The 13,096-nt window shown below is 36.1% G+C and overlaps 1 protein-coding gene across 1 annotated transcript in view; it reads left to right on the forward strand.

Moving 5' to 3' along the window:
• The first annotated feature begins 1,616 nt into the window (after nt 1-1,616).
• LOC131076287 (NADH dehydrogenase [ubiquinone] 1 alpha subcomplex subunit 8-A) overlaps nt 1,617-13,096 on the forward strand; it is a 77,263-nt gene continuing 65,783 nt past the window's right edge. The window contains exon 1 of the mRNA XM_058013403.2: nt 1,617-2,138. Within this exon, the coding sequence (XP_057869386.1) occupies nt 1,948-2,138 (191 nt within the window). The 5' untranslated portion in view covers nt 1,617-1,947. The remainder of the gene's footprint in view (nt 2,139-13,096) is intronic.

Raw genomic sequence — 13,096 nt, forward strand, 5'->3', positions numbered from 1 at the left:
AATGAATGACCTCCGAGAGTTTTACTTTATTTTCATATTTTATTTTTCAATAAATAATTCTTATCTCTTATTTAATCTAAGAATTTTTCTTTCTACAAAAATAATAATTATTTTTACTTATAGTAAATGTATATTGACCTAAGAGTAATACCTAATGTTTATGTAACTATTCTTTTGTAAAAAAAGAAAAAAAGAAAAGAAAAAAGAAGATGAATAATTATATGATGATATAATGTATACTTTTGTGTATATAAATAAATATATATGTCATCGCATATGCTTTAGTCTTAAGATTTATTTATCTTATATTAAGGTTCTATATTTATTTATTTTTTCTTTACCTTCTCTCCAAGATATGATTAGGGTTTTATTTCCTCTTTCATTTTATATGTGTATCTCTTTCTAAGATTTAAAAAGTTAAATTTCAAATATCTTAAATAAAAAGATTGCGAGTCAAATGTTTTTACAATAAAATAAATATAAATATTATATTTTAAAAAGCTTGTTTTTATCTTAGTGCTTTAAAAGTGTTTGCCTCAAATGAACTGAAAAATGAAAGAATGTATTTTTATTTTTAAATATAAACATTTTTCTCCAATAGTTGATTCATTTAGAGGTAAGTATTCTTATTAAACTCTCATTTAATATTATTTTTTTAATTTGTTACCATTATCAATCTAATTAATAAATCTAGATTAATTGTGACAATAGATTTAAAAACTTGTTTTTATCTTAATGAACTTAAAAATAAAAGAATGTATTTTTTTATTTTTTAATGCTAATAATTGGTGCATTATTTGCTCTACTTGTGTACTAAACATTCATTCACAAATAGTTGGTGCATTTAGAGATGAATATCCCCTTTAAACTTTCTCATTTATTTTTTAATATCTATTACAATTATCAACCCAACTAATAAATCTAGATTAGTTGTGATTATAGATTGCATATATTTAATTAGTTTAGATTATTCAATGTAAAAAATTCTATTTTCTTACATAAAGTGGTGAACCTAATATGTCATTGAACCTAATATGTCATTTGTCATCACATAGGTTTGACCTTAAGATTTATTTATTCTATGTTAGGATTTTATATTTATTTTTTCTTCTTTACCTTCTCCAAGATTTGATTAGGGTTTTATTTCCTCTTTCATTTCATATATTTATTAGTTTCCAAGATTTGTAGCTTATAGAGTGACCTTACTTTCATCCATCCTATCCACCAGTGATTTGACTCTTAGGTTTTATTATATGTTTGATTATTATCTAAATTTGTGATTTATGTCAATCCCTACCTCACTCTTATATAAGCTCTTCATCTTTAGTAGGATTTAGACTTTCATTCTTAACATTCATCGAACCCCTTCATAATTTGTAATTACTAGACTTGTCTTTATCACCTTCTTCCTCTATCTCTAAACTAACAAAGTATTTTTCTATTTTCATGTTATGATTTATTTGAGTTTTTTCCTTATATAGCCATGCCTCCTTTATGATGACTGGTGATTTATTTGAGCTTTTTCCTTATATAGCCATGCCTGCGTTGTGATTTATTAGAAAATATTAGCCAAACAGACCAAATAAAAAGAGGAGGGTGAGGGGGTGCGGAAACCAAGGTGACACCAAAGAGGGTGGGTAAGGTGCCGATGCCATGTTCACCCTGCTCCCTAGATGCAACGTTTCTCTCTCGACAAATTAGTCGAATTAAAGTGTGAGTTAAGAAGTCGTTGGCATATCTGGGCACGAGGACAGTTTTGGGGCAAAGAAAAACGACGGAAAATATCGTGCACCTCTGATGATGTTAGGTGTGATCCGCGGTTCTCATAGCGAGACAAGGAGAGCAAAATCCTTAAAGGAATAGGAACGGATTTTACCAGCAGGTCTTCAAATTTAACAGTAGATTTTTTGTAAGAGCGATTTGGGTTATCGAATCAAATAATTTTCAATGGCAACTGAAATCAAGAATGCCACTGAAGAACCCATTCCAACATCTTCGCTTTTAATGGCGGCCTCAAAGCACATTGCTGCCAGCTGCAGGGCACAGAATAAAGCATTTTTAGATTGCAAGAAAGCTGATTCCAATCCCGAGAAGTGTTTGGATAAAGGACGGGACGTTACCAAATGCGTGTTCAGCCTGTGAGTCTCTTCAAGCATCATGGTTCTTTTTTGAGTTACTTGGATTAGTGCAAATCTGATTATAGATTATGCGTTGCCTTTCTAGTTAGAGCCCAGATAGAAATTTTACAGTAAGTGAAAGACAAGTTCCAGTTATGAATCCTTCATTTTATTTGATGTAAACCTATTTGGAAAATGTGCCCTTTCCCTTGTTCTCTTCAATGTTGTTTGTGCTGGTTTGGGGCTACGATTCTAGACATAAGTCTTTAAAAAAATGTTGCTTTGGATAATTTAAGCGAGGGCATAAACCGTAGATAACGTGATGTAGAGGAAACTTGTATCGCATTATGAAGATTTGTAAATGTGGGTTAAACTTATAACTCTTACACCACAGCTTATTACATGCCCCTGGAGTTATCCGACCCTTTATTGCTGGGAACCAGGCCATGGTTTTATGAGTTTCTTCTGGCCATTACTCTCCAATTCCTTTGATCCTACAAAAAAGTTTATTGAGCAATAGTTCATCCGGTGACACATTTTATTCCATTAATGAAATTAAATGAGTCATAGAGAAGCCAAGTCATCAGCCCTTAGAAATCTTTGGGATTATGTCAAATTATCTTGATTTGGTTCAATCCTGCCATTCACATTTCCATCAACTAGACAATGGTAAAAACAGTAGCTTTGAACATCTTGTTTGAGGGGGTTAATTTCTGCCCAATTTTGTGTAGATGTTTCAACCAGCCTTGCTAGATTTTGACCTATTTTAACATAGCTTTTGGAGATTATGCCCAGAAATGTAAAGAATATTTTGTTAAAATGAAACCGAGGTGTTTCATTTTATATCATTACTGAATGTTGATGAATCATTGCAGTTCAGGCAAATCAGGTTTTATAAACTGTTGGGATTATATGCTCGATTTTGTTTTGTTGGTTGTTGACTGTTTGAGAGGTTTCCATTTTCCTGAAATTCTTTCCGGGTTGAATTGGTTGGGGTCCACGGGTGCTTGGATCATGCATCCGGGTTTCTTTCCTGTTATATGGTTGATGCCCAAAGATAGCTGTTGATTTGCAATGCAAGAGTGTTTAGAAAAGGATTCCAACAAAAACAAAGTCGTACGGATTTTATTCCCACCATAATTTGGCGGGACCTGTAACCAGCCTCATCTAGGCATACCCCACTATAGCATCTGTGTTACAACATTGGGATCATGCTCATTTGGGCTTGAACATAGGTCATCATTATGACATTTGTTCCTCCTTTCCAGTAAACCATGACCTGTGACCTTGGGTTGTGAGTTCAAATTGATATTCTCAGAATTTTAATTTTTTTTTTTTTAACTAAGATTGTCAGTCTACATCAACATCCCACTTTTAAGGTATTCTTGATATAAGTGTCTAGGTTAAAATAAATGTTGGTAGCATGGCATTGACATATAATGTAATTGATACCTTGAATTTTTTGAGCTGTTTGTTATAACTGCTCATAAAGGATTTAGCTGTAGGATACGCAACTGTGGTAACTTCTTCAAAGTTTGAAAGACAATTCGGGCGATTCTCATGTTAAATTTGACACTTTTATGTTGTCTTTGTACTGTATGGGAAACAAGCCATAACGTATAAACTACTTTTTGTCTCAGATGGCAGGGTTTCAATACTGTCATTTGTCGGGGACTTATCCATTTTCATCTGAGTGTTGACCATATTAATGCCATGGCTTTAACACAAGGAGCATGCACACTGTGGATCTGAGTCATCATCAAAGCAATTGCTCTGCTTTGTCACTAGATCATTGTCCATTGATCTAGCAAGTCTGATTTTTGCTTCTAGTAGGGAGTTTTATTGATTTATGGCATTTTGAGGGCATTCCTACAATTTGTAATTTCTTTTAATGGGGGTTAATACATTGGCTATTTGATTTCCCTTGTTAAATTAGTTTTTGTTTCAGTTTAGAGTTGGAAATGAATTGATTGATACATATACTTTTTTCACATAAGGCATCTATTTCTAGCATGATTTGGAAGTTGTCCATTGGTTGGGTAACCTGTGGTAGCATTCTATTTACATGGTATCATAAAAGTATTAATGGAATTCAATCACCTAGGTTTTAGAATGGGGAAAACTTGGCTAAGACTCATGAATTGAATAGCAATGTATTAGTTATAAAAACAAACAAAAAAACGAATTTTGTTGTTTCATGTCAATTATGGTATGTATAGATAAAAAAAAATGTTATACCATTGTTCCACAGTGTCAAAATTATGGTATGTATAGATAAAAAAATACGTTATACCATTGTTCCACATAGTCTCAAAATGGTGGGAGGGGGTGGGTTTCAGGTATGGAGGTAACAAGGGCCTAGATTTGGGAATAGCAGCACAAATACATATAGTACTTAATTCTTTAAAAAAAAAAAAATAGGCAAGGAATAATATATGAAACTTTGAAGTAGTCAAACATATTTGATATTGGATTGAATGAACAATGAAAATGCCGAATGTCTATATATTTATATTATATTGAAAAGGATGATTACATTAAAAAATACAATTGGCCAATGGCTTAATGCCTCAAATCATCGTTCGTCCTTGAATTTTGTAGTAAAATCTTCATCTCTCATATTGCCAATCTCCTCAAGCTCAAGATCCTCCAAAGCAACACCAACCAACTTTGTTTGTGCTACATCTTCATCAACTTGCATTGGCTTCTTTGGTTGTACATCCCATTGGGGTGCTAGACTTACCTTGTGTTAAATATCCAGGCAACTGAGAGGGGGGTGAATCAGTTGACAACTTAAACTTTTTCTTCCATTCTTTTACTAGCTCTGTAGTTGCTACATATTCCTACACAGAAGGTATTGCAGGCATCAACTAGGAACTAATTCTTTCTTGATCATGTGAAGAAGGCTAGTCTCATTGATGATGCAATAAAGGTGATACATGAGGGCTTATCGAAGGTAAATTGATACAATAAATAATCTTGGTATATATATGTGAAGAGAGCTAAATATGAGATTAATGTTGTTGCAATCTATGTAGATGATTTACTTATTGCTGGGCCAAATATTGGGATGATCAGTGATTTAAAATCTGATCTTAAGGAGGCATTTAATATGAGTGATTTAAGAGAACTCAATTATTTTTTTTGACTACAATCATGTAGACTTCATGGTGGATTATTTAACTCACAATCAAAGTATCCTTTGAATATTTTAGAAAAAATAAACATGCTTGAATTTAAGTTGGCCACTACTCACTTTCAATCAAGATTCAAGTTTACTAAAGAATGTACTTCTAAAAGTGTAGATGCCACTTTATATAGATAGCTTGTTGGAAGCTTGGTGTATTTGAATCATTCAATATAGTATCTAAATTTATGCAAGCACCTAAAGAAAGTCATTGGTTGGCTACTAAGAGGATTTTGTGATACATTCGAGGAACTCTAGACTTTGACATCCACTATAGCTATATGTCCCCAATTTCACTGGTCGGATATACAGATTTAGATTGGTGAGGTGATATAGATGATAGAAAATTTACTAGTGGTTATATTTTTCAGCTTGGATGTCCAATTACATCGAGTAGCAAAAAGAAAACAACTACATCATTGTCTTCATGCGAAACCAAATATAGAGCAGCATAAGAAGTACGAAAAGAAGCAGCTGTTGCTGGAATATTTCTAGATCTGTTTGGTTTTCTTTTGCAGGCATTCAGTTCAGGTCTTTACATTGTTCTGGTTGCTTCTTCTCTTCCATTGGCAGATGAGTACATGCTTACAGCAGCAATCAAATAACGTTTTCTTGAAGTTTCAGGGCCAATGAGAAATGGAAAATAAAGTCAGCCCTGGAAAGTAAAGTTGCATAGCCTGTGGAACCAGCAGTTCCAGAACAATCTAAATAAATTCCATAACATAAATTGCTCAGGGTGTTAATTTAGTTGGTTCTTCTCTTCTATCGACAGATGACTGCATGCCTTATGACAGTGATCAAAGAATGTTTTCTTGTAGTTTTGGGGCCACCAAGAAATAAAATATTATATATATATTTGGCTCTGGAAAGTAAAGTCGAATTACATGTTTTATGGCAGCAGTCAAAGAATGTTTTTTAAAGTTTTGGGGCTACTCAGAAATAGAAAATATATTTGGCCCTGGAAAGTAAAGTCGCAAACCTCCTGGAATTAGGAGTTCCATAACATGGTTTTCTGAGTATTGATTTAGTTGATGGTTCTCTTCTATTGGCAGATGATTGCATGGATTATAACAGTAGTCAAAGAATGTTTTCTTGTAGTTTTGAGGCAATTGAGAAATGGTAAATAAATTCACTCCGGGTAAGTAAAGTTGCATAGCTACTGGACCTAGCAGTTCCAGAACAATCTGAATGAATTTCATAACATACCTGTTGAGCATAGGCATTGGCTAAAGCACAATATACACTCGCTGAAGGCTTCAGGCCTGCTATTTTCATAGCTTCCAAGATCTCTACAGCATCCTGAAACTTTCCAGCTTGGCCATATATATCCACTAGTGTTGTGTACAGTGTAAGTAATAATATTAGGCAGCAAACCCTCACTTCGCATTTTAGCGAGAGTGATTTTGATCTGGTCCCATTGTCCCTGCTGCCCCAATGATTTAAGCGTGATATTGTAAGTTTCTGCACAGGGAGAACACCCATGTTCCTGCATCAGCTGAAATATGTCCATTGCATGCTCATGTTGGCCAGCCCTGCAGTGACAGTCTATGAGGGTATTCCATGTGACGTCGTTTGGCTCAAAGCCCTCTGCCATCATTCTCTCGAATGCCTTCACTGCATGTTCCAGGTGGTTGTGCTTGCCAAAGGTGTCAATGATCACATTATAGACATGCCTATCAGGAGAAATTCCTGCATTCTTCATATCCTTGAGTAGCGGGAAAGCTTTCTGGCATTCGCCACAATCACGAAAAATAGTCAAGAGTTTCGCATAAATGAAAGCATTGGGTTTAATCTGAAGAGACTCCATTTCCTCCATCACCGCTCGGGCACTCTCAAGGCGCCCGGTGCTGGCGTATGCCCCCATCAGAAGACTGTAAGCAGAGTTGCTGGAAACTCCTTTGTCCCTCCCTAGGAACGCGTTTACCCGTATCCGTTCCCGTTTCTGAAACGGATACGTATCCGATACAGCCCAGATACACGTCGAATATTGTACCCACACATGCCCAAAAATACTTAATTTCCAACCATGCTAAATATTAATGTTATTTGATTTTTAAACAAAATTGACGTAAATCTTCCTAAATTTAATTTAAAAAAACTTCATTAACGCATTTAAAAAAAAAAGGGTATTAACAAAACGTACACCAAATGAGAAAGACAAATGAAATGTTTTTCTATTTTAGTGACCCATTTTTTGGGTTATCTCCCAATGCAACTCTTCTATTTTTGCATATTGTAAAATGTTAAATTTGTAATTTTATACCCTAGGTTTGTTAATCAGACTTATATCTTTTATTTATGCCCTAGATTGTAATTAGATTTGTCACAAATAAGCTAACATTCAGTAAAATCAGAAAATAAGTAATCAGTAGACAAACACACATACCTTGGGAAAACCTCCAAGGAGGAAAAACCCAGCATGAAAGACCCACAGGTCAGATTATATATTCTGCTCTTAAATGCACAAATACAATACTTAGCTTCTCTGTCAGATCTGATCTTTTTGTATAGCAGATTTGCTCTTTCTAAGTTCTCCAAGTTTGTACAACACCACCTATGTCCTCTTGAACAAATTCGCACAAGTCTGGATGAATTCGCTTTCTTCCTTATGAATTCGCACCTTATTAGCAGAGCTGTTTTCGCATTTGCTTGCAGAATGGATGAGTGTGTATTGACTTGCAAAATGTCTCTTATTTATATACATCTTTAATCCTTGATTGCAAGTCCGCCTCCTTTGAGTTTTGGCGCCAATATATTAGGTGGCGTGTATTTAGCATAGCGTGGATATTGGGCTGGGCATGTATTAGGGCCACTTTACCCTAGGATAGGGCCCGGACCTAAAGGGGTTCGGATGTTGCCTTAAGGCAATCTGAACCCATACATAACCCTAGTTACAAACAATACTCCCTCTTAACTAGGGAAGAGGAGAATACATAATCTGAACCTTTAAGTTCCATCTAGCACACAAGCATAGAATGGATCTAGCACACAAGCATAGAATTACATCTTCCACCTAGCATACAAGCATAGGATGGTTCTAGCACACAAGCATAGAAAGTGTAATACACCAGTGGGTCTTTACATTATTACAATTATCCATCTAGCACACAAGCATAGAATGGATATAATTCATTCTTGCACACAAGCAAAGAATGATTCAAAGTGCTACAGATAGAGTCACTGAGATTGAAGCTCCCTCTCAATCAGGGTTCCGTTTTCCACAACACCAAGTCTGTCTCTGAAGTATTCGAACTTCACTTTGGATAAAGGTTTGGTGAGGATGTCAGCAATCTGTTCATCTGTGTTGATAGACTTTAGATGAATGGCGCCTCTTTGCACCATATCCCGAATGAAATGATAGTGTGTTTCCACATGTTTGGACCGATCATGAAATATAGGATTTACCGACATCTTTATACAACTTTGATTATCGCAAGGAATGGTGGTAGGACCACTAGCTTGACCAAATAGTCCAACAAGGAGCTTACGAAGCCATACTGCTTCTCTGGATGCAACAGATGCAGCAATGTACTCAGCTTCTGCAGTGCTTAATGCTACCGAAGATTGCTTTCTACATGCCCAAGAGATCACTGCAGAGCCCAAGTTGAAGTAGATACCTGAAGTACTTTTCCTGTCCTTGACACTTCCTGCCCAATCTGAATCTGAGTAGCCTTCCAAGAGGATTGGGGTATTCAGTGAATACTTCAGCCCATAGCCAATCGTGCCACGCAGGTATCTTAGAATGTGCTTGGCAGCAACCAGGTGAACAAGTTTAGGTAAGCTCATGAACTGACTGAGAGCATTCATAGCATAACAGATATCTGGCCTAGTATTGACTAGGTACATCAGGGATCCAATCAATTGCCTGTACTTAGATGTATCTGCAAAACCAGAGTTAGTTGCAGAAACACTTAACTTCTTTAAGTTAGACTCCATAGGAGTATGCATAGGTTTACAATCTATCATCCTAAATCTTTTCAAAATATCAATAGTATATTTTCCTTGACTTAAAAAAATTTCATTGGATCTTTGCCATACTTCTAACCCTAGGAAGTAATGCATTAAACCGAAGTCCTTCATTTCAAATTCTGAGGCTAATTCCATCTTACATCTTATGATTAATTTACTTTCACCAGTGAGAGATAAATCATCCACATATAGAACTAAAATAAGCATCTCACCATTATAAACTTTCAAGTAAATGTTAGCATCAACATCATTCTTGCAAAATCCTAAGCTTATTAAGTATTTATCAATTCTTTCATACCAAGCACGAGGAGCCTGTTTGAGCCCATATAAGGCTTTCTTCAACCTGCAAACATGAGAATCTCTTTTATGGATTACATAACCTTTTGGTTGCTCAATATAGACTTCCTCTTCAATAACTCCATTGAGGAATGCTGTCTTAAAGTCCATTTGGTGCAGCTCCCAACCTTTGGCTGCAACAATAGCTATTACAGATCTAATAGAAGTATATCTAGCAACAGGGGCAAAGGTTTCTTCATAATCTATTCCTTCCTTTTGAGAAAATCCACAAGCTACAAACCTAGCTTTATATTTTTCAATACTACCATCAGCATTATGTTTAATTTTAAATAACCATTTAGAGGAAACAACAGACTTACCTTTGGGTCTGGGTACAATGTCCCAGACATCATTTTTGATGATAAACCCATACTCTTCATCCATGGCTAGTTTCCAAGCATGATGAGACATAGCTTCTTCGACATTGTGAGGTTCAAACTCAATGATATGGCACATCACAGAGATGTAGTTGGCGTGATTTTGGAATCTCTTGTAATCTCTAAAGGTTCCTCTGGGAGCAGCAAACCCTTCAACATCTTGAATTGTGTTTCTAACCCAAAGTGGTCTCTTCTTGGGGACCACAATATCCTGAGGTATATCGGTAGAGTGCATAGGTTCTGATGGGTCATTCTGAACTTCTTGATCTGAAAGGTCAACTGACTCCTCCTGTGTCTTAGGGTTAGCATTAACTATTGAATCTTGATTTTCAATCATCATATCATTATTGATGGTTAATGAACCTTTAGATCTTTTGAAAGCAATATCTTCTTCAAAAGTTACATCTCTGCTTACCTCAACATACCTTTGACCCGAAATGTAGATCCTGAAGGCTTTGGAAGATTCGCTGTAACCCACTAAGATGCCTTTCTTTCCAGATGGATCCAACTTGGTTCGTTTTTCTTTAGGTACATGAACATACACCGGACTCCCGAGAATCCTCAAGTGACTGATGTCAGGTTTGATTCCTGTAAAGGCTTCTTCAGGAGTCACATCCTTTAGGGTACGATGAGGACATCTATTCTGAATGTAAACTGCAGTTTTGGATGCTTCCGCCCATAGAAAAGGTTGTAGGTCTTGATCATGGATCATGGCCCTTGCAGCTTCAACAATGGTTCTGTTCTTTCTTTAGCAACTCCATTTTGCTGAGGATTGTAGGGAACGCAGAACGCCCTCTTAATTCTTGCTTTAACACAAAAGTCATAGAAACTACCTGAGGTGTATTCACCTCCATTGTCAGATCTCAAACATTTAATTCGATTTCCTGTAGTATTTTCAACTAAGGATTTGAATTCTTTAAATCTGTTTAGGACTTCTTCAAACTCTTTAGATTTAAGAAAATAGATCCATGTTTTTCTAGAAAAATCATCTATGAAGATAACATAATATAGGAAACCGCTAGGGGATGCTATAGACATAGGACCACATAAATCTGAATGAATAAGTTTTAACCTTTCTTTAGCCCTACTATTGCTTTTATGAAAGGGATTCTTTATATTTTTACCCATTGCACAACCTTTACAAGCATCATCATGAGATAAACTGAGTTTAGGCATACCTTTAACCATTTTACCGAGAGTGGGAAGAGCTTGGAAGTGTAAGTGACCCAATCTTCTATGCCATAGTTCGCATGATTCAGGGGTCTCATGAATGAGAGCTTGGATTGGGTTAGCTGCAAGCTTATATAAACTATCACATCTATTTCCAATAATACGAGCAGATTTGAAATTAGATTTCTTAGGCCAAGCGAGTACTTTCCCTTCAGAAAATGCTATTTGTAACCCCTTATCTTCTAAGGCAGAAATGGAAATCAGATTTCGTTTAATACTAGGTACAAAGAGAATATCACAGAGTTGTAAGGAAATACCAGAATCTAGATTTAAGGAGGTAGTGCCAGAACCTTTTACCGAGTATCGAGCATCATCACCGATTACTACATGAAGGTTGGTGTCTTTTTCAATCAGATCTGAGAGATGCTCACGAAATCCTGAGATGTGTCTGGATGCACCACTATCTGTTAGGGTTTCAAGCAGATCCGAAGCAAATATGAACTAACAATTATATGCAGATTTAAATACAAAAGATAAAGAAATAAAACAGGACACAGAGATTTAACGTGGTTCACCCATAATGGGTTACGTCCACCATACATAGCCGTCCAATCTTTCTTATTATCTAGCAAAAACAGTACATCAACCTTACAATGCCTTAAGCATCCCAGCTGCTTATAACATGCGTTTTTAGGGCAACAAACAAAGTCGGCCTTTTTAGGGTTTTATTACAATGTCGGTTTTCATCAACGAAAAATGGCAAAAAAAAAAAAAAAAATTTCTCGAGGGCTGCCGCCCCCGAACCCCTGCTCGGGGCCCAGCCTGGCCCTAGACCCCGGTGAGGATACATGCTGAGTGTACAATACTTTACTGATCAGTCGCCACATTTCAACACTATCAAGTATCCACGTATTGCTGTCCGTAGGAACATTGCTAGATAGAGCAGAGATAAGAAGATAATCTTCACTTTGTTCGGCAACTTCATTTAAGTTGGCTTCCCTTTCCTTTGGGTCATTCTGACAATCTCTGGCATAGTGACCATACTTATCACATCTGAAGCAGTGAATGTGAGAGGAATCTCTTGACTTTTTCCTTGGATCATAGGATGAGGATCTAAAATCTTTGCTTCTCTTTTCTTTCTTCCAATGTCCACTTTTCCTAGATTTAGCCAAGAGAACATGATTATCTTTGTGAGAGTTCTTGAGTTTTCCTCTTACCTCAGTTCGAGATTCCTCTTCGATGCAATCAGATTGAAGACGTTCAAAGTTGGGACGATTGGCTCTTCCACCAATGCTACGAATGAATGGTTCCCATTCATCAGGTAGACCATTTAATGCAATCATAACAAGATCTTTATCCGAGATTTGGCAATCAAGAGTGCTTAGCTTGTCCTTTAGTTTATTAATCTTCATGAAGTAGGCTATGATTGAGTCGTCTTCTTTCATTTTCATATGAAGAAGCTGTTGTCTTAGAGCAAGAGCCCTGTTGAGGTTGTTGACCTCATACATCCCTTCCAAGTGTTTGATCATTTCCCTGGCAGATACGAACTTTGATATGACAGCGACAAGATGATTCTTGACAGACTCAATTATGATTCTTCTAGCCTTGAGGGAATCTTTCTTGAACTGTTTCAGCTCTTCAGCATCTTTTGGAGGAGACAGACTTTCTTCTTCTACAAATTTCAGCATATCATTCTCTTCAAGGATCAATAGAATACGGACTTTCCAAGCAGCAAAATCAATGGCTCCCTCAAGTCTATCTTCAGCCTTCAAACCTGACATTTTAATCTGAAAACAAATAGCAGCTATATGCAACAATTGATTTGCTAAAAATCAGATGTTAGTGAAACCTTAGCTCTGATACCATGTAATTTTATACCCTAGGTTTGTTAATCAGACTCATATCTTTTATTTATGCCCTAGATTGTAATTAGATTTGTC

This window comes from Cryptomeria japonica, chromosome 4 (assembly GCF_030272615.1).
Source record: "Cryptomeria japonica chromosome 4, Sugi_1.0, whole genome shotgun sequence".
NCBI classification, from domain to species: Eukaryota; Viridiplantae; Streptophyta; class Pinopsida; order Cupressales; family Cupressaceae; genus Cryptomeria; species Cryptomeria japonica.